The 27,115-nt window shown below is 38.8% G+C and overlaps 1 protein-coding gene across 3 annotated transcripts; it reads left to right on the top strand.

Moving 5' to 3' along the window:
• LOC145488476 (uncharacterized) lies at positions 1-25,864 on the top strand. Of its 3 annotated transcripts, none has more exons than XM_081467354.1 (27): positions 1-150; positions 416-547; positions 7,913-7,975; positions 9,031-9,230; positions 9,912-10,037; positions 10,889-11,129; positions 11,422-11,527; positions 11,903-11,988; positions 12,288-12,410; positions 14,191-14,273; positions 15,136-16,140; positions 16,841-17,087; positions 17,241-17,410; positions 17,742-17,791; positions 18,318-18,376; positions 19,219-19,271; positions 19,848-19,901; positions 20,602-20,655; positions 20,819-20,874; positions 21,311-21,398; positions 22,035-22,154; positions 22,528-22,585; positions 22,836-22,994; positions 23,626-23,759; positions 24,072-24,156; positions 24,724-24,865; positions 25,700-25,864. In XM_081467354.1, the coding sequence occupies exons 2-27, from the start codon at positions 523-525 to the stop codon at positions 25,743-25,745; spliced, it is 3,633 nt and encodes a 1,210-aa protein (XP_081323480.1). In that variant the 5' UTR covers positions 1-150; positions 416-522; the 3' UTR covers positions 25,746-25,864. The 3 variants fall into 3 exon arrangements, with proteins under 3 accessions (XP_081323480.1, XP_081323479.1, XP_081323481.1); XM_081467353.1 differs by having other exon boundaries at positions 9,894-10,037; XM_081467355.1 differs by lacking the exon at positions 7,913-7,975 and having other exon boundaries at positions 9,894-10,037.
• Positions 25,865-27,115: the final 1,251 nt, after the last annotated feature.

The raw sequence follows: 27,115 nt of genomic DNA, 5'->3' as shown, positions 1-27,115 counted from the left end.
GGCCTGGATTGGGCAAAGGTGATCACGTGACGCTCCTTCCCTTCTGATTAATGTTGTTTCTTTACTAGACGCTAGTTTGCCAAGTTATTGTGTTTTTAGAGTGCTTGGGGACCATCGGAGGGGTGAAAACCGCCAGTTTTCTTCCGAAATGTAGGTACAATCTCGTGCTTTTCTGCTTCGTCGGTTAAAATGCCGTTTCGCTTCCATGGGAGCGAGAAATGCTCGACTCTCCTGCCATATCGCACTCAGCCAGCACAAGCTGAACTCAAGCTTATATTCAGCATACTTAAATATTTCTCGTCTATATCGATCTTGATCACTCAAAATTTGCTCTAGTTTCGAGGCTTTAAGTTACTTTCAATGCTAAGAATAATTTCTGATAGTTTTCTGGTAACAGAGGGAACTTCTATTTCAGTTTAAACCATGTCTACTGGCGAGCTTGAGGGAATTTTTTAGACGTCCTCCGTCACACATAGCCTCTCGCTACATTCCTTGAACCTCAGCAGATGCAGGCAAACTCTTATGATGGATCCAGGAGGCGAATCAGGTAACTATTCTTGTTTTTTCTTTTTCTGAGGACTGTTTACTCGAGTCTGGGACTTGGGACGATATGATACCCGGCGTTTTGAGCATAAAGGCAATTGCGACTTGCTGTAGTCGCGGGGAATCGGGCATTAGTCCAGTTAGAGACTCAGTATATGTAGCTCAATATTTTTTGCTCTTAGCTCTTTGAATTACCGTCCTTATAAAGAGCTTTGTTGTTGCACACCGCCGATTGTGACAAAAACACAAGATTTAGGAAGAAACCGTTTTTTCGATTTCCAAAATCTCGTTTTAAGGTCTTTTTTTGTGTCCTTATACAGTATTATCAATGGGAGATTGAAGTGTGTTTTGCGTAAGGGGTTCCGGAAGATTCAGTTTCTGATTACAGCGTTCATAACCCTACGTTGTCTTTTTGTTTACAATGTGGTATATATTTTTTTTTGACAGCTTTTCGCATGAATGTCCTCAGAGCGACTGAGGTGTTTTTACCGGGTTCGAAGATATTGTTCTAACCTTTCGTTTTCATTCTGTCAGTGGATTAATTTAGGAACTGCTTGCAACTGAAATAGAACCGCGAACGTTGTCACCGTTATTTGTTGAAAAGCTCTCAAAGGCAGCGTGGATTTGCCACGTTTCATGTACATTTTATGGCCACTATAAACTCATGCGAACAAACAGTTAACTTTAAACAGAGAGAAATGAATTTACGGTTCTGATTCGAGCTCGCCGTGGGCCTGTTCTTTCTACTGGTAAGCTGAATGTTTAATTCGAAAATAAGACTAAAAGTATAAAGTTATTGTTTTCCGACTGCCACATTCATGTAGGAATCATAATTCAGCATTATTCAAGGCTGTCTTGTCCTGATGCTGTCGTGGGTGGTTTGTTTGAACCAGCCTGACATTTTTGAAGTTGAAAAGTAAATCTTTTTAAGTTCAACATTATCTCTACGGTTAATTCTTGACAGAGGTGAATGGAAACCCTGTTTACTGATATCATACCTGTCCTTCAGTTTGTAAACAACATGGGCGCTAGTCGCTTCACAAATAAATAAAGTTTTAAATGTTTTGGTTTTTGCAGTACAATGTACATGAATATGTGGAAAATTCTGTATGGTAATGCTGTGGAGAAAATAGACTGATTAGCTTTAATCATTGTATAGACAATCTTGTAAAAGATTTCTTGTCTGTTTTTCTATGATAATGCTTGTGACTGTTTTTACACATGAATGCTACGTTTGATCTGCACACTGCAGTCAGAATCCAGCATACAGGGTTTTGTTCAGTCCATACTATATTCACAGATGTTGATCAGGAATCAATTTTATTCCTATGGTAACAGTAATTAATCAGAACACCTTTACTTGTTCAATGGAAGGTGATCAGTGTATTTCCATATTCATGTTAAGGTGAAAACTGAAAAGTAGACCATTAAGAAACTCAGACTTTTCCTTTGTGTGTTATATATATATATTTTGAACTCTTAAACTCCTCAACATTGAACTTGAGAATGACCCGAGAGCGGTCGAAACATAACAATGACTGCATTGTATAGGTCTTTTGGTGCAGCATTTAAGTGGGAGAGCTAGCATGGTGTAGTTGGTAGAAGCACTCACTTCTAACCAATGTGGCCTGGGTTTGATTCCAGCTGTGAGCAATTAAGGAAAGTTCCAATGATGAGTCATCCTGGAAAAAAGCCCACTGAAATTAAGCCCCACAATCTTAGACGTAATAATCCGTTGAGTATTAAGCCCTCTTGAATGCAAACCGTCAGACTTATGTTTGGTTAGCTGCTTTAGCACAAGAAAATTTTGTCCAGTCACAACATCCTTGGCTGTTGAGGTTGTTTTGTATTTTATGTAGCTGGAATTTTTCAGAGACTTGATGTTCATCTTGTGGTTGTAGAACTCGCTACAAGTGTGTTCATATCATTATCTAGAGAGAGTTTTAGTATGCAGTCACTCCTTATATGCACCTAAAATTTTTCAGGTGGGAAGTCCCTTCTAAATATAATATAGACCAGTTTTTAAATGTCAGAATGCTTTCCAGAAAAATCCCCTTTAAAAAAGAAGCTCACTCAAACATGTAAGTGAACAAACCTGCAGACAAACCCAGACTTCACTTATTACCGGTATTTTCCACTTGGGTTTGTTGATGTTCTGGAACTCTGGTGCATTTTTCACTTTCCCCATTGAAACCAGTATTTCTATATCCACTTCAATCTGGTTGAAGAATTCACCTCTCCAAACCTACATAATTTAGTTCAAGTTAAACAAAATAAATTGCTGTTACATGTAGCATCGAGACTTCAGTCAGTTGTTGATAAAGTGTTGAGTTTGAAAGGACTGTTGAGTACATGTAGTTGAGGGATATCAAAGCAAATGCCAGTGTAGTAGTTTTATGGTTTGAATCTTACATCCAACTGTCATTGTAATAAGGTGCAACTGATTATTACGGCTTGTTGTAGATCGTTAGGGACTGATTACTATGAGTCAATTCATATAGGTTATTGATCAAGTGTGAGGTCAAAATGGCTGGATATTGGCCAAGTTCTATTTTCTTTGCATATCTTTGGAACAAGACATGGTTAAGGTCCATAGACACTCAGAAAAAAGAATGAGGCCAATATCCCACCATCTTGATCACACAATCTTGGTCAAGATGGTGTAACAAGCACCATTTGCTTGCTGGGTACAGTGGGCAATCCCAAACAGATAGCTCTGTCTTGCATGCTTGAGTAGCCAATCACAGTGTAGGATTTAGTTCATTTCGCCTAGTAACAGAGCTAGCCATTTGATAAATATTATTACAGCTTGTTTTAATAAATGTTGTTACAGCTTGTTACAAAATTCTATGGCCTGTGAAACAGATGACAATCGCAATGGTGATGGTGATTTTAATAACTAATCAACTCTCTTTTTTTTTCTGCTGGTCAATTTCATGCATATTACAGTTAACTCTTGTCTCCTCTGCCATTGAGAAGGGCTGATCAATGAGGATAATTTGTATCATTCAATGTCCAAAAAAATGCTGGTTTTGTGATGATCACTACAATCATAGAAAAGAAGTTCAGTGACCATTGAAATCATTTGCAGGGCTGTCATTAAGTTTTGATCCACCTTTAGCTTTAATCTTCAATTTCACCCATAACATCAAGGGCGGATCAAACAAGCCCAGCCGTAACAGGCGAACATTACGGGTTATGGCCCATAATGACAGCCCTGATTTGTAAACATCTTCAGTAATTACAGAGACCATAAAGGTCATTGCGACAACAATAGCTGAGATAGACCTCAGTTTTATCTCAATGGCTATAGCAATGAGTAGCAATTGTGGAAATGACATGAAAGATGGTAGTTTGAAAAGTAATACTGTAAGCATGTTGTCCTTAAGTGCCCCTCTCTGTTGAGCGCCCTCCCTTGCCAAAAGTTAATTAACACATCGGGCACTAAATTAAATCATTGTGGTATTCTTACATAATTATTTAGGAGTAAGCTCCAAATATAAATTACATGTATCTTCACTGATTGTGATACACTTCTTTTCATTGTAGTTGTAAGAATGTAAGTGGTGTTGGAAAATGCAGATCCAGTTGGTATGCAGTGCGTTTTGATGTTTTGTGTTGCTGTCATCTGTCTCTTTGACAGTGTGTTAACAATTTAATCTGATTTACAAATTGTTAGTTGAATGTCAAAATTGTGAAAAGATTTCTTGCTGTTGCAAGAAGCTGAGAAGAAATCACAGTGAAGAAAGGAAAAGACAAAAAGAGTAGAAAAGTTAAAGGAAGTTGTAACCTTTGAATAGATGTGTGGTCTGAAACTGGGATTAAACCATCAGTCATGTTTCATGCATGTTGTTTATGATACTAGCGAGTATCACCTCGCTGCCTGTAAGTGGTTTCCTTGTGTGATTTCGTTCAAACTGTCATGTTTTTCCTAAGGTGCCTTCTTCCAGCCAGGCAAATTGTCGTTTCCCAGTGCAACCTTTGAAAATACTGAGGGGGTGGAGTTGGGGGTGGGGGGAGGGGGGCAGTGGCTGGGCATGATCAGAGCTGGTCTAGTATTCAATCCAAATGCAGTTAATGTAATAGTTTTCCTACAGCACCTGTTTCAAAACCAGTTAGGTACGGTTGGCTTCTTTCAGCATGGCTCATATGCATACTTTTCCACAGACTGTCTGTCTTTGATTGGGTTTAATAGTGACAACAAGGTCATGTGCTCTGTGGCTTGTATTACTTTAAGTGGAAAGTGCAGGTCTTGCATTGTTAAGTGTCAAACAGACATGTGTCACAAATGCGTCTTGTTCCTTTAAATGGATTTTTGAGGTGATGTGTTATACAAATTTATTATTCTGCTAGAATTATTGACAATTTCTGTACTTTATGCATTTTTCCTTAAAGTTGACTTTAGCATAAGGTTCATTTATTATCATATTCTTACTGAATTGTGGGTGTACTCAATTTCATGATTTTCGCTTTTTGGAAAAAAACAGTGAAAATTAGTATTCACGAAAAAAGAGGGTGCAAAAATTAAACATGCAAAATTGAATACCAGATTTATTATGTAAGAAAGCAATACATAGATTTTAAATGTTCAAAGTCACAGGCTTGTTGGTAGTTATTCAATTTCTATCCTTGAAAATATACAGTCAGTCTTTATGGTCTTGTTGTCAACTAGGTCTTTGGATCAGGACTTGGGAGATTAAAGCAATTTTAACAAAAACGCAAAATTAAATCTACTTGTGTACAGGTTTTTCCTAGAATAGCAAAAATAAATAGCTGCAAAATACAGCTCCAGAATTTTCGTGAAATTAGTACTTGTGAAAATTAGTAAGATTTCCCAATGTCTTTTAAGGTTGATGTGTCTGTTTCTTTTCCCAGACTCTTTTGGTCTCACTAGATTTAATTTGTTGCTTGGGAAAGAACTTTTTTTTTTTGCAATGCTTTTTTGGTTTTGAGGTCGTCTGTTTTAATTTATTTCTCAGTTTGTTATAAGCTGACAGGTGATGGGAATAAAAGGGAGTCTGTCAGTAGCTTTACAACTGTACTCAAAATATTTTCTTTGCATGTCACACAATTCTCTGACTCAGAGGTAAATGTACCTTTACATCATAAAAGCTAAAACTAAAATAAGTCAAGAATCTTATGACATGTAGGGTTGCTGTTAACATGACATTTGCTGAATACTGAAGCTCAGTATTGATTGTTGGAGCTTGTCGTTTTTAAACAAAAAGGTTGAATTAATATGCTAATTGGACCAAGGCTCTAAAAATAATCTTCTTTAGAAACAGAAGTCACCTGCTCTTAGCTGTTGTAGAAAATAGATTTATACAATTACACAGGATCAAATGAGAAACAGTACTTTTCTTCACTACACCATATGCCATACACTGTGTCCTGAGCACTTCTAAACCCCCAGATATGAAATTCAGGGCTGGAAAATTGGATTCCAGATCGGGAATATTAAATTTCCTTGTTATTATTATTCAGAAAATGTGGAAATAATTATTGTGACATGGCAAACATGAGTTGCTATATTAAATGCATCTACATGTAGACTACTGCTATTATTATAACCGCTGAGTGGGAGTATATTACAACAGGAAGTACAGTCAACAAATTTTGTTTTGTTCCAAAGAAGAAACAGCAGTGTTGCATACTACAGGTTGGCTGTCTATGTATACTGTAGGAGGAAGCTGAAAGTAAGTTACTCTTGGAGGTTTTTTGATGTAGATTGTTTCCGTCAAACAGTGGTTATTAAGAGCATCTACTGCTAGCTTGGAAACACAGGTGTTTTAAACATTGTATTTAAGATCTTTCAGAGGAGCTAAAATTTCACTGTCGCAGGTATATATATGCTACATGTCTCTTTGATTTTTGATTTTACCAGAATGATAAAAAAAAAAAAATGCTGTGCCAATTTTTGAAGTTCTTTATACTCCAAATGAGATGACTAATCCTTGTTTGATTATTGCACACGTTATATGTCGTACGGTATATACGAAAATATATACTAGTGTAAAGTAATAATGTGATATCCAGCCAAATTAATGGATTTGCAATATATAAGGTGGACCACAGCAACAATTTTATACCACATCCCAATCTTGACTAACACAGGGCAGGAAAAAAACCCAGGTCCGATATCCTGGGGCAAATAAATTTTGCTCTTGGGCAAGTGAAAATAGAAGTTCAGTGACCCAGTGGGGAAGTGAAATTAGCCTCGGTAGTCTTGTGAGTCTGAATGAAAATATGTCAGCTTGATAATTGATTATTTCCATTCAGAAGCTATTTCTAAACTTAACACTGCAGGATTAGTTAACTATTATGCTGAAAGCACGGATTAGTTAGGAATCCAAGCATACTTTGTTCCTGTTTGTATTCTGATTGCCATACTTGCCATCATGTCGGCAAGTAGCATTTCAGTGGGGCAAGTGAAAACTGAAATTTACTAGTCCACTGGGCGAGTGGATTTGAAATCATTTTTCTATGCCCTGCGAACATTCGCTGTAACATAGCTAGCAAAGCTGTGCCATCAAACTAAGCAAAGGTAACTGTGCACCTTAATCCAGTGATGCACGCTTATTGAACGAGCCAAGTTAACTTTGCTTCACTAGATAAATTTCTCTTCTTGCACAAGTGGTTGTGACTGTACATTTATTTCTACGAGCAATGTAATTATGAAATACTTGATTCATGCTTTTAGCTGTGCATCATCAAGTTATGTATGATGCACTTGGGAAGTTTGAAGAGCACTCAAGAAGCTAGAGCTGCTCTCATCCTTGCCTTGAGCAACTCTTGTGCTTCTCTCTTGCTTTCCAAATGTCTTGTGCACAAAACTTGATAATATGTGAGCAAGTCTGAAGCACCAACCAGTAGTACATTTCTCTAGCACCCTCCCTTGTGCCATGGTCAGGATGTTTGGTCTCCACCATGTTTCAATCCATACTACTCCATATATTTTACTCTTGTTCAAAATCAGCTTTATCTGCAGATGGCTTGTAAACCCATTTACTTGTAAAGTTTCTTTTGTCAGCTGAGAAGAAGCACTATCAGCTTACCGCTTAACAGTTCCATAAACTTATCAAGTTCACACGTCATTGCCATGACTTCAAAGATCTCTCCACACGGCTCTGCACACATGTTAGCAAACTTGCGAAGTTTAGTGTGGCTGAAGTTGGGAACTTTGATTTGAAGTTCACAATTTGATTGTCTAATTCACCACGTAATTGGTTACTTCATAACCTAGTATCCAACTTCCCAGCGAACTTCGCAATGCGGTGCGGAAAAGTATTGTGAAATCAACTGTAATACTGCTCCAGGCTGACTGTTGGAGAGAGAAGTCCAATTGTAATAATGATCATATTTCTTTCAGATTCTCCGACAAGAGTTTCATCAAGCAGCAACAGAGTTTCTGTTGTGCCATTAACATATAGTGGTAAGTCAGTGACATTGTGAATATGTGAAATAAACTGAAATGCAGCAAAATAAGTGAAAGAGAATCAAAACTTCTCTGTTGTACTTCATTCATCTTAGTTCCAAAATGACAATTCAGTCAGGGGATTTGACTAAAAGGGTGCTGCGATTAGTGATTCAAGTCAGCATGGTATGGTAGAGATAATGGTTGTGGCCTTATGGGCATTGCTGAAATTGTCTGTTGTCATCCTGGTTGAAATTCTGCTTGTTCATCAGGATCTTGTTCAAGCAAATGTTTCTATCTGAGCCAGATAACTTTGAACTTAGGAATCCTTAAAAAGTGGTTTGCTGTTTTGTTAATGTCAACCCCTCACAAAGGGTTAGGTTTTGCAGCATCCCAATTGGTACATACTGCTTTGGAGGCAGCGTGGCTGAGTGGTTAGGGTAGCTAAGGTAAGGTAAAGTCTGCAAACAAGCCAAGTGGCCCATCAGGCCGAAGCTTCTCCCGGTTTCTGTAGCATGAAGTGACTAGGAGTATTTCTACTCCCCCCTGGATGGGATGCTAGTCCATCACAGGGTTACCCCCAGCATTAAGTTCGCCGGTACCCATTTATACACCTGGGTGGAGAGAGGCACTGTGAGAGTAAAGTGTCTTGCCCAAGAACACAACACAATGTCCCTGGCCAGGGCTCGAACCCGGACCGCTTGATCCGGAGATGAGCGCACTAACCATGAGGCCACCGTGCCTCCTGAGTGGTTAGGGTGCCGGACTTGAAATGCGGAGGTCGCAGGCTCAAGTCCCGCTCTGATCACTTAGCTTGTGTTGTCTCTTGGTAGACCCTAGTTCAACTCCTGGGTGATGCTTGTAAATAACCAACTGGTCTGCCTCCCACCAGTTGGGATTTTTAAGCATGTTTTGTTCATATGCATTATTTGTTTCATCATTTGGTTTCATTGGCCCTGAAAAGCCCCATTAGGGGAGTGGTCAATGAAGACTTTTTTTTTTGCTTTGGAGTACTATGCAACCGCATGAACACATGTTAAACATTGACTATTGTTATTGTCCATTTTTATCAGACATGAACAACCACTATGCAGCTTCAGTGTCCCCCGAGGGGGTTGCCATGCCACGCTTCATTCTGTCGCCCAGTCAACAGCAGCAGCTTGCTGACATTTTCCATCTCAAACAACAGCAGGAAATGCAACAGCAACTTCTTTACCAGAACTTCCAACACCAGTTACAAGCACTTCAACAACAGCAGCAGCATGAATTGCAGGTATCGATAATAAGGATAGTATTTGCTTTCCTAATGCAATGCTCCAAGATTCTTTGAAAGTAAATACCGTCGCTTACATCTAAGCATGAACTCCTGATGCCGAAACATGCTCCAATTGGGTGTGAAACGTGGCATGATTGGTCACCAAACATTTGAAGTTTAGCAGACCGTAACGTTTTGTAATACATTTGAAGTTGTCCTTTAGTAACATGTTGGGTTGTTAGGCGGAAGATTTGTGTGAGGCCTTGAGCTACTGTTAGTCTTACAATTCCAAGCTACGGCATTGCCCCTAACCAGTTTTGTAATGGTGATGGTTGACAGACAACAGGCTGTCAGAATGGCCAGAAGAATCCCTGTTCCTATTGTCAGAACTTCTTCATTTAAGAAACAATCTATAGCATTTAACCATGTGCAATTTGCAAACAGGCCTTCAAATTTGTTAGGTGTTCCTCTCTAACAATCTTGTGAGCACAGATGGATTCCAGCTTTTGTTTTACTACACCAATTTTTTGGCTGCTGCTCAATCTGGATACCAGTGCACCAACCATTTGGCCAACACACCTCCTATGAGAACTGCAACAGTTACACTGTAGTTGTAGTTTGCTGAATGCTGATTTGGATTAATTGGTTTCTCAGCAAGTTACTTTGATTGGTTGTTTTCAGTACCATCTTGATTTTCAGCGGCCCGGAGTTCTGGAGCAGCGGAACAAATTTCTTCGGAAGAGGCAGGAGGAACAGCGGCAGAGAGAGCAGCAGGAGAAAACACAAAAGGAAAGAGAGTATCGCTTTCCTCAACCGAAAATTAAGGTGAGCCTAGGTTTCTTTTCATATGAATGTGACAATTTTTTTTGTTGCTGATTTTTAGAAAATAATTTTAATAATAATATGGCTTTGATGAACCACATGATGTTTTTGAAGTTCATTATTTAATGAAGAAAATACAAGTTTTGGATGAGACATCATCCATCGTCAGTTGTACAGCGAGAAATAAAATGAAAATATGCAATAAATAGCATGGCAAAGTGAGATATTAACAAGAATTATTAAGGATTAAGGTGTGAACCAAAAAAAGAGTAAAACTGTATTTTCTTCATTAAATAATGATCTTTAAAAACATTGTTTGGTTCATCAAAGCCATATCTTACTTCGTGCTGCTACGAAGCTCTAATATTAATAATAATAATAATAATGAAAATAAATAGTAAACTCCTACCATAAACACTACCTTACAAGAGAGTTGTAGCGAACTATGATGACAACGCCGTTGAGGATGTCACCAAACAAAGGTTTAATGAGCAGAACAATGGTTCTTCACATGCTTTTTGAATCTTCGTACATTTCTTGCAACAATCTTAAATGACCAAGTTCTGTGTATTTTGGAGAACATGGACCACAATGGCGTATTATGTATCTTCTTTTGGAATTGAATGCTATCATTACATATTCTGCCTTGGCAAGCTTTTAGACCAATAGGATTACTGAACAGATCTACATGCACACAGTTGTGGCATTTGCTGGTAAAACCTAAATTATTTTTTTACAAGGCATCCTCTGCTGGATCTCTGTCATATAATAAAGCTCCCATTGAGAAGGAGGGATAGAGCACTTGACCAATTTCAAGGAATTATGGTGTGAATAAATTTGTTCTTTTTTATAAGGTTGAACCAGAAGAACGCTGTGAGAGGGAGCAGGAATGCTCATCTATGGATCAGGATGACGAACCTCCAGAAAAACAATCTAAAATCAAACAAGAAGTAGCACAGCCTCCAGCTCAACCGTCCTCAACTCAGCAACACTTTCAGCAACCACAAGCACAGGACAAGCATCATTCACAACAACAGCAACCCTCCCAGCCACAATCACAGCAATCCCATGGATCTCAACAACCTCCACCAGAAAGTTAGTTCACATCAAATCAACTTTACTTCATTATGTTGTTGTATATACTGTATTTCACTTGTTAATAATCTCTGGGTAGCTCAGACAGTGCTCAGAGCACCTGTGGGGTATCTTGGAGTTCGTGGGTTCGAATCTTGTCGTGGACTCTGTTTTGTTCTTTGCTCTATGCCCGTGCACAACATCTACCTCTTAGTGAAAATATGGGAAGAATAGATAAGGACTTCATTTGGTGGCTTGGTGCAGGGTGTCCATATATATATATATATGTATCATCTGTTCATTTCTGTTACAGTAACATCTAGTGAGGTGAAGAAGCGTCTTCATGAGTTTGTCATTAGCAAAAAGCAAAAGGATCTTGCAATAGCTTCCTTGTCAGGGGCACAGGCATTCAAGCACTGGTTAGTCAAAAGGTTTTTGTTTGTTGAAATTTACTAAATATAAAACATAGGCCACTTTTTCAAGCACCTTGAGTTTGTTGTTACTGCATGGCTACTCCGGCCAAGGCTTCATTGCAAATTGAACAATTAAGTTTGAGTATTAAAGCAATAGGAATAGTCACTAATTAGTTTCTGTCTTGCGTCTTGTGCTATAAATTGCTCAGATTGATAATTATTTGTCAGAAAACTACAATGAATATCCACAGTTTGCATTCATTACATTTGCAAAGAATTTTATTGGCGGTTGTTGGAATAGTCACACTGTAAGGATTGAAAACTTGTTCAGATATTTAACACTTCTTTGATTTTCAGAGATTTGTTTGATTGAATTTTTAGGAATCAACAATATGAACATGATTCAGATAGAATAACGCCTCTTGGAGCTGGTTTCGATGGTGTCAACTTCCCCCTTCGTAAAACAGGTCAGAGTGAATTACTTGGCAAATTGATCAATGTTTTTTAATTTATCTTAGTCACCACATGCTGTAGTGTGATCAAGTGACAGAGCTGTGCCATCTCTAGGTGCATGGATTCCTTTTATTAGCAACTGCTGGTGAAATATTCGTTGGCCAGTCTAACTGTGAAAATGTAAATTGGAATGAAAATGGAAAAAGTATCTGAAATTTTCTGAGAAGCCATCCTGGGAGAGGTGTTTGTTATTAGCACAGCAAAGTTGTAGAAGTCACCTGACAGAATTGCTGAATTTTTTCTTTTTTTGCAGCTTCTGAACCGACCCTCAAGGTAAAGTCGACAGTGAAAAACAGATACAAGAATTATGGAAGCCCCTTGATATACAGACGGAGAGATCGACCACACAGGAATAGGATTCACAGGAGCTTGACATGTAAGTGAGACACAGGATGTTCATTTTTACAGTAGTCCCCTTCAATGGCAGACAAGCTTTGCTTGAGAACGTTGTCCTCCTTGGCAGGAATCGATGTAACTGAACAAGTTAGAAATTTGGAATACCAGTGATACTTATTACACATGTATATCTGTCATTTACTCCCGTTGAAGCTGCCTTTGTTGCCAAAATTTCCAGTGATCTGTTGTAGAGTTTTTTGAATGTGCATTACAAATGATTGTGTGAAACTTTTTGACAAGTATTAATGAATGCAAATGACTCAACAATCTCAGTTGACTTGTTTTGCTTATAGCATATCATTTGAAGCCAATCCACAAGGCTTGAAATGGTTTCCTGAACTATCAGACATGCACTAGAGATATAAAAAGAATCTCCTATTACTTATCAACCATGTCTTCTTGCTTGTAGTGAAAGAAGCTTATACATGTATATAGATTACAACATGAGGAAGACAGCTGATCAGGGTGCAGAGAAAATCAGTTTTCCAGCGTGCCCTTTGTGCAAGCTGTAACTAGAATGTACTACCCAACAGTGATTTTCACTAACCTGAAAAAAAAAATAAAAAAAAAAATGCACTAGCCCAACTGAATATCAGAACAATACTCTTATAGTTCTTCTGCAATTTGAATTTTCTCCAATTTCACCTGAAAAAACTTCATTTGCCCATTGGGCAAGTGAAAGATCTAGAATGTTGCACAATCCACAAGCCCTGGGCTATCGGACATGACTTTCTGTGCACACTGCTTATAAGTAATAGTAATTGGACCAAGTGAAGTACAATTCAGGGAGTAATTGCATGAGTAATTTTAAAATCAGACGAGTGCGAAGTGTGAGTCCAGTTTGAAATTACAAGCACGATTAATAATGGTAATAGGACTGAGTGGAGTCCAATTTGGTCTGTAATCACACAAGTGATTAACAAAATTGGACGACCGTGAAGCGGGAGTCCGATTTGTTAATCACGAGTGTGATTACAGACTGAATTGGATGACACGATGTCCTGTTACCAATTAATCATTGATAACAATTACAATTTCCCACAAAAGCAAAAATTCATTTGAAAAAGAGCGTTTAATAGTCATTTTTAAATATCATAGTTAAAAATATGGAGAATAGCTTGCAAAATGGCTGTTAAGTTTCTTTCAAAACAGTCACCAGAGACTAAACCTCCACAATTTTACGAAGTCAGCCTCTTGAATTGGTTACTATGGTAATTGTAATCAATGTTGTGATTGGTGCATTTAGTGGAGAGGACTTAAAATGATTGGCTCATGTAACTGTCTGATTACAGGTGTCCGATTACAGCCAACTGTCCGATTACAGCTTTGCAGATTAATTAGAGCAAATTACAGCAGTTTATGCACCAATCACATTTGAGAAAATTGTAATTGTTATGATTACCCCCTGAATTGTACGACACAAGATCCAATTACTAATTAATCATGTCCATAACAAAATTTCGGAATTTAAAATGTCTTTTGAGAATTTATTTTGAACAAAAACATCTGTAGCGCTTTTCATACGTTTTGAAAACTGTGCAAAACATTGAGAAGGAAGCCATTAAAGCACACTTAATTGACATGCGAATCATGTGGGTATCCAATTACAGGTATCCAATTACAAAAAGTTCAAATTGGAAACCTGAATTTGGACACCCACGTGATTGCGTGCTGATTACATGACAAATAGGCATGTGGAGAACCAATTACGATCGAGAATTCTGTTATAGATATGATTAATTATGTAACTTTGGTTTTAGTGGAAAATGCAAGTGGAGACATGGCTGAGTGTTCTAGTCCAGGATCTCCAAACCAATCATCGTCAGCTTCACCACTCAGAGAGGTAAGGTGGTAACACAATACATGTCTGTTTGTCCAGCTTATCAAATAGCTTCAGGGCTGTCTCCAGGATGTGTTCATCCAAATCATGTTTGAGGATGTAAAGGATATTCTTACAATAATTACATAATTTTTATTATGATGAATCTATTTTTGTGGACTCTAATTATTTCCAGGGGCTATCCATCTACGGTGTAAAAAGATTTGTATAAAGGAAAAAAAGCAGCATTACACATGAATGACTATACATACAACCAAGAAAGTTTTTTTTTTTTTTTTCATGTTCTTGATTTACTTTCTAATTTTAGATGATACATGTGTATGTATGTTTGTTTGTGCACTGTCTCTCCAAATGGAATGAAAGTTAAAAATTCCCTTAGAGTTACAACTCATTGACCTGCCTCTGTCAGCCCAAAATGTACTTTGTAGTCTTGTTAACTCTGCTATCTACAGCCTGTGTTTGTAGGGGCAAACCAGAATGTAAGGTAGGTAAAGTTTTCTACTCCCCCCTGAATGGGATGCTAGTCCGTTGCAGGGTTTCCCCCAGCATTAAATATGCCAGTATCCAGTTATACACCCGGGTGGAGAGAGGCAATGACCCCAGCCAGGGCTCGAGCCCAGATCACTTGACTTGGAGGCGAGCACACTAACTGTGAGGCCACTGCACCTGCACTAAACCGGAATGTGGGTATACGAAATCTTCTAAATTTTTGATAGAAAATAAATTGATGTATTATACATGCATCTAATATGTATAATTTATGTCTTCTGTATTGAACTCATGAATCTCAAAATCATTGCAGCACCATCTCTTGTTAGATATTTTGTGCTTCTGAGCTTGTTAATTAACGCAATTCTCTCATCAGGGTTCGTCACCACTGAGCACTGGGCCAGGGTCTGGGCTTGGTCATAGTCTGCCCAACCTCCAAGCAATTCCACGTTACCCATCAGGACTGGATCACAGCCGGGGCAGCCAGCTCTGGCTCGCAAGTCAACTGGCACACCAGCCCCGTGTACTGAGCCACACCAGTAGCTTATCAAGCAAAGATATGGCTCACATGGAGGTACAGCAGAGTCCATATTCTAGTCAAACAATTTCGGATGGAATAGAGGAGGAAGATGAGGGTGACCTTGCTGCTGCAGCGCTGCACCAAGCACGATGGAAGCAGCTGGCATTAGCTCAAGCACAGGCACAAATGTTGTCCATGGGATATGGAGGACAGCATTTAAAACTGAACTCTGCAGTGCCCCCTACCACATCACCCCCAGCAACAACATCCACGCCACCAGAAGGACAAAACAATTTATTATCACCCGAAGGTTCAGGTCTTTCTGCATCATTAACGTCTTCACAGCTGGGAGGACAGTTAAAGGTACATCGACCTTTGCGGCAGTCTTTATCAGCACCAGGCTTAACTTTGTCAAATGGTGTTGCTTTACACCAGCAGCAGCAAAACCAAGAACTTTTACAGCAGCAGCACTTGCAATTTTTGAAGCAGCAGCGGCAGTACCAGCAAAATCCCGCCCGGTTTATCCAGCAACTTCAACAAGAACTACTTCTGCAGCAACTTGGAACGAAAAACCTTCAAATGAACTTGCAGAAATTGCAGGAGCTCCAACAGCAACAGCTGCACAAAGAGTCTCAGGCAGCACTCAAAGAACACTTAGAACAACAAATGCAGCAGAAAGAAGCATGGAAAGAACGTCTTCTACAGTTACAACAACAGCAACAGCAACAACAGAAACTCCAACAAGTGCAGCAGCAGTTGCAGCAACAACAGCAGCAGCAGCAGCAGCAGCAGCAGCAGCAGCAGCAACAACAACAGCAACAGCAACAGCAGCACCGACTTCCACAACAACGTCTTGTTCGTGTAAGTGGCTGAATATACTTATTGCTTTCATCTGACAAGTGTCCACATGCCCCACAGCTCCGTATAAAATTTTCAAATCATTAGTCTCCATTTGAATAGAGCCACACAAGAGGCTGAAAAGTTACAATCTTGTTGTTGTATACCATAATAAACAGTACCACATGAAAGTACTGCTCAAGAGCTTTTATTTAAATGGTTGAACACACTTGCATTCCACTGTACAAAACCCACGAACGACTGTGTATAGCATAATAAGAAGTGTAATATAAAGTACCGCCCAGTGACTTTCATTTGATCAGCTGCTTCAGTTTAAGGGTTTTATTCATTCATTTTATTTGTTTCATTCCTGATAAACACCTCAAGAAGAAAGTACTGCTCAGTAGCTTTTATTTCAATAGTTGCTTAGGGTTTCAATGTTAAATGGCTTTGTGCAGCGTGGTTAAGTACTGCTCAATAGCTTTCTTATGAGTAGTTGCTCACTGGGGTTTATTCGTAGACTGACTTTGTGCAGTACTGCTCAATAGCTTCTTTTGAATAATAGCACGCTCACCTGTGGATCTTGACTACAGTGTAAAAACCATTAGATTCCTGTAAGAGGTTACACTTGATTGTTGTTGGGGTTTCAAGGTTTCGATCATTGCTTAGTCTCCTGTAATAAACTGTAAATCAATGAATTTAATTGCAAGTTTTCCCATCTTAGACACATAGTCATGAAGACCTTCCATCGCCTCAGTCTGCACAAGAACAGCAAATCCAAGAGCTTCAACTTATTCGCCAGTTGCGGCAACAGGATTCCTCACATGGTGGATCACTGCAACAGGGAAACCAACATGCCTTGCAGCTCCGTCAAGCTGATTTGGCAGCTGCGTCATCTGCAGGGTCTGTCTCTCCTGGGGCGACTGTGGGCCACAGACCTCTATCAAGGGCACATTCATCTCCTGTTGTAGGTAAGTTGTGTCAGCATGCTATCAATAACTTTACCATTTTTAATCCCATACATCGCCTTAGTACTAGCTAAAATGGCCACTTTGGGTGACCCAACATCATTTCTGTCAATACAGTACAGGTGAAAATATCTGTTGTTGTACTTGTGTTTTCAGGCAGTGGACAATTGTCTGAGACTATGAGCCGCACAGGCCTTGTTTATGATACAGTTATGTTGAAACATCAGTGTTCATGTGGCGATGCAAGCTCCCACCCAGAACACCCTGGCAGATTGCAAAGTATCTGGGCACGGCTACAGGAGACTGGTGTAGCCAATCTCTGTGAGGTAAGTCTTCTCTGAGGACATAATGGGTTATTGACCAAGCGTGAGGTCCAGATGACTGGATATTGGCCAAGTTCTTTTTTTGCATGTTTATGGACTGAGGTCCAGTTGATGTTTGTTAAGGTTACTGTATACCTTACAAAGTGTCTCGCTTCCAAGCGATGTAATGTGCCAGTTTAAACTATAGATACGTAAACCCCTCTATCAAATTAAAGCTTATAGAGTGGCTATCTAACTATCTAACTAGTTTCACTACCTTTTAATGCGAACGTCCCTCTCTAAATAAAGTTGCTTACTTAGTGCACTAATATTAACTTAATTTTATTTTCAACAGCGTGTCCGGCCACGGAAAGCAACTCTAGCAGAGATTCTTACAGTTCACAGGTAAGAGATTCTCTTTGTCCTCCTATGCAACACGATAAGAAATATAGTATACACAATTATATGTGTTTCATTGTGTAACAAGTTTAGATGGGAACTAGAAATGTCCTTGTACTTTAGAAGCTGAGTTTGTAGTTAATAAAAATGCCAGAAGAAATATGCTCTTGTTGCTGCTTAGATGTTATGCAGTTGTTAAAGGGGAGAACTCTTTAGAGACTTTCTTAATTCCTCTAATATTCTTAACATTTGATACATAAATATAAAACGTTTGTGCTGACATATGGCTAAGTAACAACAAGCAAGCATGCAAGCAAACAGACAGACAGACAAACAGCCAAGCAGCCAAACAACAATCAAGCAAACAAACAAACAACAAACAAACAGATATTCAACAAACAAACAAAAATAATTTGTAAACACTTACTAGCTAATTATCAACTGGTTACTTTGGGAATTCAATTGTTTAACTTCTATCTTTCTCTTGTCTAAAGGGAAGTACCAGTCATACTTTTGATTTTGTTGTTTGCAGTGAACAGCACACCATGTTGTTTGGTGGTAGTACTCAGTGTAGAACCAAGAATGAAGATGGTGAGTAAAATGGCTACATTGATATATACATTATTCTAGAGTGGCATGAAGATTGAAATGGAGTGATCGAGGGCCATTCTGTAATCCTAGATAGTTGACACATTGAAGGCCAGCCCTGCAGATTTTCTAATGACTTTTTGATTCAAGCACATTGATACTACTGGCATATTGGATTGGAGTGATTATTATTGCATTTGCACATTTACTATTTTGTTGGGTTACAAGAATGACTGCTGACATAATACAAGAAAATATAAATCCCAAGAAAAAGAATGAAGATTTTTATAAAGCTATGTTACCCATTAATCATAAAAAGGAAAATGCTACGCCAATTTTATAATCTGTGTTAGCCAAATGCAATGGATATGCTATGTAATAACATGGGATTTAACATGATGGATTGCCAAATTGAAACATGTGCGAGACCTCTATCTTGCTGGCTTAGGGTTAAGTTTTCAAAGCCCTTGCATGAAAACACATGGCAGGAAAAAAAATTAATTAGGGAGCTCGCCAATTATACTTGCAAGCAATTTCACAATTATAAAAAAAAATTGTAATTTGATACCTGTAATTGGACACTGTATGATTGCACACCAATTACATGAAAAAGGCACATAGAGAACCAAGGATTTTGATCAAGAATGTTGTTATAGATATGATTGTAGCATTAATTTAACACATTCCACCCATAATCAGTGTGTCAAATCTAAGTATGACCCACTGGATTTATTTTTTGATACATTTAAATGCCATTGAGACCATTAATGAACATTGACAAATGCAAAGATTTTCTTTGTAATCATTTTGTGTAGAGTGATGTTGTGTTTGTTTTGTTGTATCAGGCACCACCACTCTACTGAAGTGTTTTAACAAGCTCTTCTGTGGAGGAATAGGGGTAGGTCAAGAATTTGCCTTTGTAAATAAGCCAATTTTGACACCTTAAAATCCTAACCTCTGAGGCTTGGGGGAACAAATGAGAACTAATGGACCTTTTACTGATGCCACGCCATATCAACAATTTTTTGTTTCTTTCATATAAACAAGAGAACACTTCCATAGATCAATTTATCATGTCAAATTTGGTAAATATGCAAAGTTTCGTGAAAAATTCATTGCAAATTTGTGAAAATATGCCATACGTGCCATTTTTCACAACGTAATGTATACCACATGGCAACAATATTTTTTGTTTGAATGAAAAAATTGGAAAAGCCTGCTGTCAGTGAAAAGGTCCATATTTAATTATTTATCCTCATTCCTCAATGTGATGTCTTTCGTTTTCTTCATCCCAAGCCTCGGGACCAATCTAAACTTTTAATATATTGAAGTTGGTGTATTAATAGATATATTACCCTTTCAGTTCCACACACACAATAGACTTTTTCAGACAACAGTTCTCACTCTCGCTTTCTTTACATAATTCTTAGGAACGCTAAAAATGATTCATTCTCACTGTTCGATATCTGACTAGGTTGATGGGGATACAATATGGAATGAAATGCACAGTGCCAATGCTGCAAGAATGGTAAAATCCTCACTCCATACTTTAGACTTAATGACTGGTAATGAATGAAAGACTCAGTTTTTTTTTTTTGGTGTTTTTTTGAAAGACTCAGTTGTCTTTCTCGGAGAATCTCTAAATTGGTTTCCTACGCACACATGGAATTCACTTGCCTTGTAATGTCGAAACAGTTAATGTAGATACCTGAATATAATCCAACAAGCCTATAGCTATGGGACCACAGTGCAAAAAAACTACTTTTCAGGATTGCTCTTTGGGCAAGCTGTAACTATGATATCATTCTACTAGCCCCCCAAAATTTCATCGTTCATAGAACTTTTATAATTTGAATTTTGTCAAACATTTTTGTTGGAGGATTTTTACATGCCATTAAGAATTGTTTCCTTTTTATGGTATTGTTTCCTTTTGGGTAACTGCACATGTTGAAATAAGTAGCCATCAATAGTTTGGACAAGCAGGAATAGTGTAGTTGAGCCTTCCCTCTTGCCAATGTAGCTCGGATACAAAATGCCGGGTGGTGTCACATGTGGGTTGATTTTTTTTGTTGGTTCTTACTTTGCTATGAGGGCTTTCTTCCCGGTACTCTGGTCTCCCCCTGGAAACCAACATTTCAACATTCCTGATTGACCTAGATAAAGGACCATCCTCCATAAATATTGTAACATTGTTTATTTAGTTAATGGATATTCTTGTTTATGTTTAGGCTGTAGGATGTGTTGTAGAATTAGCCTTCAAGGTTGCTTCTGGGGAACTGAAGGTAGGTGTGACTACCTTAGTCTTGTGTTTCTATTAATATATTAGTGCAGTAATACAATCATTACCTTTTCCCCTTTGTCTCAAGGTGGCTTTCTGCGTGCAGTGTGTGTACTGTAAATAGTAATGCTGGGTAATTTTTAACAGCCCTTTTTTTCTCTCATCAGAATGGACTAGCGTTAGTGAGACCTCCTGGTCACCACGCAGAAGCACATCAAGCAATGTAAGTTTTACATGTACATTGTATTCAATATAGTGCAGGGTATCGGTTTTGTTCAATGTGTATCAGTGGGGTACCTGGCTATACTCAGCTAAGCCGTTGCTTCACCTCAGTAGTCCAGCTTGTAAACTGCATTTCGCACCTTAGACATCAGCTTGTACGCCAAATGTGTCCAACAAGTGAGTGCACCAGCTTTGTAACTGGTGAAAGTATACTAAAACAATTAGAATATTTGCTCTCGATTTCTACATGTATGCATGATAGTACCTTGGGCTGTGCCCTTGTCAGTTATTACCCAATAAAACTCTTGCACTCATACAGCTTTTAGCTTGTGCTTTCTTAGTGGTCTCTAGTTATCTCTTCCAGCTGTCTTTCATAGTACAATTCTTCCCAGACAGTCATAGTAGATATTAATCTTTAACATTTGTTTTTATTCCAGGGGCTTCTGTTACTTCAACAGTGTAGCAATTGCAGCCAGACTCTTAAGACTGAAGTTGTCTGTTGAAAGAGTTCTTATAGTAGACTGGGTTTGTGCTCTTACTGTCTTCTGTAGATCTGCATTTTATTTAGTATGGTATCCTATTCAGAGTTTTTCTGTTTAAACCTTAAGAGTGGGTTTTGGCAGTTCACAGTTTACACTGTATACTGCAATGTGCAGAGTTTATATGTGTGTGTGTGTGTGTGTGTAGGGCAGAATCTTGTTCATACAGGTTATTTGTCAGAAATAACTTGGATTCATGACTATTTGTGGGATCTGGACATCTTAGAACCGGAAGAAAACAAACCCCCCAAAAGGTGAAATTCTCTCTCCACAAGATATAGTTTCCTAAGGCTTCCTCAGCCTGGAAGAGTCTTTTGTAGATGATTCATTGATTGCATCACTGCAATCACCACTGGTTGTGGTGCTAGACCTGTGCAAATTCATTTTTTTACAAAGTTGTACCCCTTTGATTGCGTTTTACTATATTAGTGGCCCTTCAACTCTGAAAAGAGGAGAAATTGGTTTGGAAATATAGGTACAATTTTGATACAAAATTCTGTATTAACCCTGGTACTACAGCTTGGAAAACTGGCTACATATGGCTTCTGTTAAACATTCACTTGTATTTGCCCTTAAAAACACCATGTTTTCTAATAACACGCCTTGAACTGTGTTTCTCCAGGACATTCATCATGGTAATGGAACTCAGCAGATGTTTTATGACGACCCTCACGTGATGTACATTTCAATTCACCGACATGATGATGGAACATTTTTTCCTGGTACAGGAAAATCAGAAGAGGTAATAAATTGTGTTTTAATGAATCAAGCTTTGGTGACTCTTTCACGTGATACATGTGTACAGAATGAGTAACAATTTGTTGTATTGGATTTCCAAGATCAAGACATAGACCCTTTTCACAAATGGCTGCCAATTATAAATTCTTTTGTAAGTATTAAAATTAGCCTGACTAACCTTGTTTTTGAGTTGATAATTCAAAAGAATTTTTACTCCCAAACGAGTTTAGTGAGGCAAAGTTAGATGCATACAAAAGAATTCTGAATTGGCAGTCATTTATGAAATGGGTCTATAGTGGCCAAGTAAAAAAATGTTTATGAAGTCAAACTTAAATTTTTTTGTATGACTGTAAATAATATTTTTCTTTTTGTTTTAGTGTGGTGCTGGAATAGGTGTGGGTTACAATGTAAACATTGCTTTCATGGGAGGATTAGGTGAGTTACAACACTGTTTAATCTTCCATCTCCTCTAAGTGCCAAACTACAAAATTGTTCTTGGTACAATATAAAAAAAGAGACCGTGTTTGACCTCAAAGTTCGTCGTATTTTCAACTCTTTTCATGGTGTTTGGAAATGTGGTCAAACACGGTCTTTCGTGTTTGGTATATTAAATTTTATGAGGTAGACAAGTTTATTTAACGCATATGAAACAAAGATATGACAATATCCTCGTTTATTCCAACAGAGCCTGTATATGGTGATCCAGAGTATTTTGCAGCCTTCCGTTCAATAGTAATTCCCATAGCAAAGGAATTTCAACCAGACGTTGTGCTAGTGTCAGCAGGATTTGACGCAGCAGCTGGGCATTCTCCTGCCTTGGGAGGTTATCAGGTTACAGCGGCATGTAAGTGTGGAGCCTCCCTCTTAAAGGAGCTATGCCATGGTTTGCACATCTTGAAAAGTCTAGCCTAAGTTTGTCAAGTTCGTGGTTTGTAATGTAGCTGTGTTACTTAATCTTCTCCATCATTAATAATCCTTGTTCCTTTATGGTTTATTTTTGTCTTTTTGGTGTTTTTCTATATTAGTGAAAAGCTATTTTCAGGTTTCTTTCAGTGGAAAGGTAGTTTTGTACATGGCCCGAAATAGCGTGACTAAGCCTCTTCAAGAAATGAGAAGATTTTAATTTCATAAATGAGATTTTGCATCTGAATATGTAAAAACAGCATTTGATTCCAAATATAGTCAGTAACTAGTGGACAGAAGGAAGCTTTTGTGGCAGTTCTATACTAGTGAAAAAAACTGCATGAGTCGCAAGTCTTTTCTCAGCATATCATTAGTTCTGGGTGTGGTTGTTTTAATGCACATTAGTCACGTGACCCAAATATTGCTATCTGAATAGTCCATTCAAATAATGCTGGGCTCTGATTGGAAGGAACCATATCCCTGCCTAATACTACTCTCAGTATATCTTAGTGCAAGACCGCTCAGATATTCTTGGTGCAGGGTTGGTAATCTGTAGGCCTTCCCTTTGTCAGGTTATGCACAGTTAACCAAGCAGCTAATGGATTTGGCTGGGGGCCATGTGGTCATGGCACTTGAAGGAGGGTACAGTTTGCCATCCCTGTGTGATGCAGCCGAGGCGTGTGTGAAGGCTTTGTTAGGGGAAAAGGTAAAACACTCTGTGGTAAATAATTATCAGAATAGTTTGATTTAGCACCAAGGCTCCAATTTACTTTTTAAAAGTTAAGCTAGCTTGGGTAGCAGGATTGCATGCGTGAATGCTTTTGTTTTGGTGGCGAATCCAAGGGTGAATGTGAGTGGCGAAGCCGCGAGGCAATTTTGAAGAATTGTTCTAAATTTCTGAGAACTGGAGAGTATTGTGTTGTCTTCCAATGCGTTTTCACAATGAGAGTGCAAAAGACAGGTGAAGCTGCTATGTTCTGGCATTTTAACTATCTTTTTCATGATATCTTCGTCGCAGGTCCCTGAGCTTTCTAAGGAGAGTATCAAGCGGGCTCCAAATCCAAATGCTGTTGCTGTCCTTGAGAAGACCATAACTATTCAAGGTATGTACCACGAACTGGTGTAGAGTCAAGAAACACCATGAAGCTAATCTAGGACTAGTATCAAACAAGCATGATATCTGAGAATTAAAAATGGCACTTTCATACGAATTCACAAAGTTTGCCCGGATGTAATCCATTTTATTTTTCTCCCAATTTTCCCATCCACGGCCCCTTTCAACTCTTGTGTGTTTGTTTTGAGTTTTTCTGTAGTTCTAAACCACTACCGTGACCCTAAATTAGTTTTATGTCTAGCATGACCTAGCCCCTTTAACATCTCTGTCATCAAAGTTCTTGATGCCTCTGTGTTGTGTTTTGGGCAGGACACTTCACTTTCTTAGTGTGGTACCAGTGAATTTAATGCTGGGGGGTAACTCTGCGATGGACTAGCATCCCATCCAGGGGGAAGTAGAAATACTCCTAGCTCCTTCATGATAAGAAAACTGGGATAAGCTGTCTGGGCCTGATCTGCAACTGTGCTCAAATGCAGTCTTAACCCAGTCACTAGACCTGGATTGGATCACTATATGTGGCTGTTGCTAATCGCAGGTGACATCTTCTGTCTTGCAGGTAGATACTGGAACAATGTAAAGCGGGCCGCCACACAGATCTGTCAGTCATTAGTACAAGCTCAACAGCGAGAGAAAGAAGAGGCAGACACTGTGACTGCACTGGCGTCGCTTTCTATGGGAGTTGTACAGGAATCTGACAAGTAAGTCAGATTTCAACATTCCCTGTGTTGTCCCTTGTTACAGATTTCAATAGAGAGGCTTTCCATTGAGTGTAGGAAAACCACGGCAAAACGAAAGTAATCACTCTCAAGATAATTCATTCCATGCCGGTCATGATAATATTGCCATGGAAACCTCAAGATCCTCAACAAATGACATGTCATCAAATTGTATGGTCAATCATAAAGGACACAGACATTCCAGTGAACCAATCAAAATACGAAACAAATACATGTAGCTGACACAAAGCACAGGGAATGTGTGCCAGTGAGTCATGATTGATTTGGGTTTTAACCTCTGATTGGAACCAATCACTTAGCGCAGCAATGCAAAGCGAAGTCAAATGCAAATTTCTTTGGACGCTCAAGAAAAATCCACAATATATAGTAGAGTGGGAGTGTTTTAATAATTACCTCACCACATTGCAATGGATGGGTGAAATTATCCTGTGTACATGTTGAATGGTTAACAATAGTCATAGTGTATTGTGCTATATGTTGATCAGTGTGAAAATGTAGATGAGATCTTTGCAATGCTCTCTGTCTTAGAAAAAAATCTTGTCTTTTCTTTTGGATCTGCTTTGGCTCAAACCTGATGGGCGTCCTGTGTTTTGTACCAAGTAAAGGACTCCTGACACTTAAAATGGGGTTTGGGTGTGGGGCCATTCACCCGCAACAGCAGCATACTCTTGTGCCACCGGGAACCACAGTGCTTCACAGTGTTCAAATAATAAGTAATAATTAGTGTCCAGTCCTTACGACCTATTTCATTCTTTGATTGTAATTATTTTTTTCCACTCTAACTTGAAATTTTAGAAGTATCCACGATGAATCCATGGAAGAGGAACAAGTTGAGACATGAGAGATAAGAATAATTTTAGATAGAATAGCTTACAGCAGAATTTTGTTTCTGTGCATAAAGATTTACCTCAGAGACTCGTGCGAATTTAAGTGAAGTGTAGGTATAAATGTTAGGCGACTGCTGATAGTGGAGCCATCTTTACGGTTCCTCTAATCGATTCAGCTTCCAATTTAGTCAGAATTTACCATAAACACAGGCTTCATGTAGTTGGGTGTGTACTGTCCCGTCCAACTCTGGTACACACTGTGCAATGTGGTTAAAGGAGCTACGCCATGGAAGCCCTATTTTGGAAAATGTAGCCTGAATTTTTCAAGTTCGTTGTTTATAATTCGTCTCATTGTCGCCCAATATCAACCATCTGTTTTCCTTTTGGTTTAACGTTACTAGGTTCGATTAGCAGCCGCTGTTCGGGAAAGGAGCTCGCGCTCGTCCCCCCTCCCTCTCCCCCGACAGAGGAAGGTTGACCAGACTCGAGAGAGCAGCGGAAATCGAGCATATAACATTTTTCTGTTTGGTGTTTCTCTACATTGTTAGACTCGGTTGCTTTGAGCGTTCGTTCGTGACATGGCTCCGTCGAATTCGAGCTTTATTAGAATTAATCATAACTTAGCTTAAAGAGTTTTTATTATTCACAGTAGTCGCGAGTCATAGGTGTGCAGTGTGTCGGTAAACCTGCCTTGCTTCCAGGGAGTTTCTAGTCTGCGTTTTCACGCAATATTTCCACCCCAACCCCGGCATCTTTGTAATTATTGTATGTACATATATGTCTAAAGTGGCTGGGTTTTTAAAAACCTCAGTTACTAGAAGAGTTGTCATCTAAATTATGGCTTTTAAAATGCTACCCCTGCATAGCAAATATATAACAGGGAGGCACGAATATTCTGTAAATGCTATATATATAAAATATATAAAAAGAATACTGAACTTTTTAGCTCATGTAGAATGTCAAGGCTTGAAACAAGCCTTGGCAGCTGTGTCCAGTGAGGTCAGCCACTAAATAGTTAACCCCTGTGAACTGGGTCGAGCTAATTTCGTACCCAGGTCTGACTCTGTTTGACGCGTTTCCGCTCGGCCGTGGGAGATCTGGGCGCGAGATTACGGTCGAACATCGAGAAATGATTGGCTCAGAATTGGGTGGCAGTCGAGAGGGAGCTGTTGAAATGTCTAGTGCAGTATGAACATTGTTGTAGAATTCATTGCGACCGAACGAGACTTACTCTGCTTAGATTCATCAGATTCTCACAGGGTGCAGCTCTCACCGTGTCGTTTTCAAATGTGTGTTGGTGTGTCGTCTGAAAGACAGACCTGTTTAATTGGTGTGAAGCTCTGTTAGGTCTAAGGTGGCACTTCATTTTCATTTGTTTCTCTTC

The sequence above is a fragment of the Orbicella franksi genome, chromosome 5 (assembly GCF_964199315.1).
Source record: "Orbicella franksi chromosome 5, jaOrbFran1.1, whole genome shotgun sequence".
In the NCBI taxonomy this organism is placed as follows: Eukaryota; Metazoa; Cnidaria; class Anthozoa; order Scleractinia; family Merulinidae; genus Orbicella; species Orbicella franksi.
The sequence above is the reverse complement of the archived record's forward strand: the minus strand, read 5'-3'. Positions and strand labels throughout refer to the sequence as shown.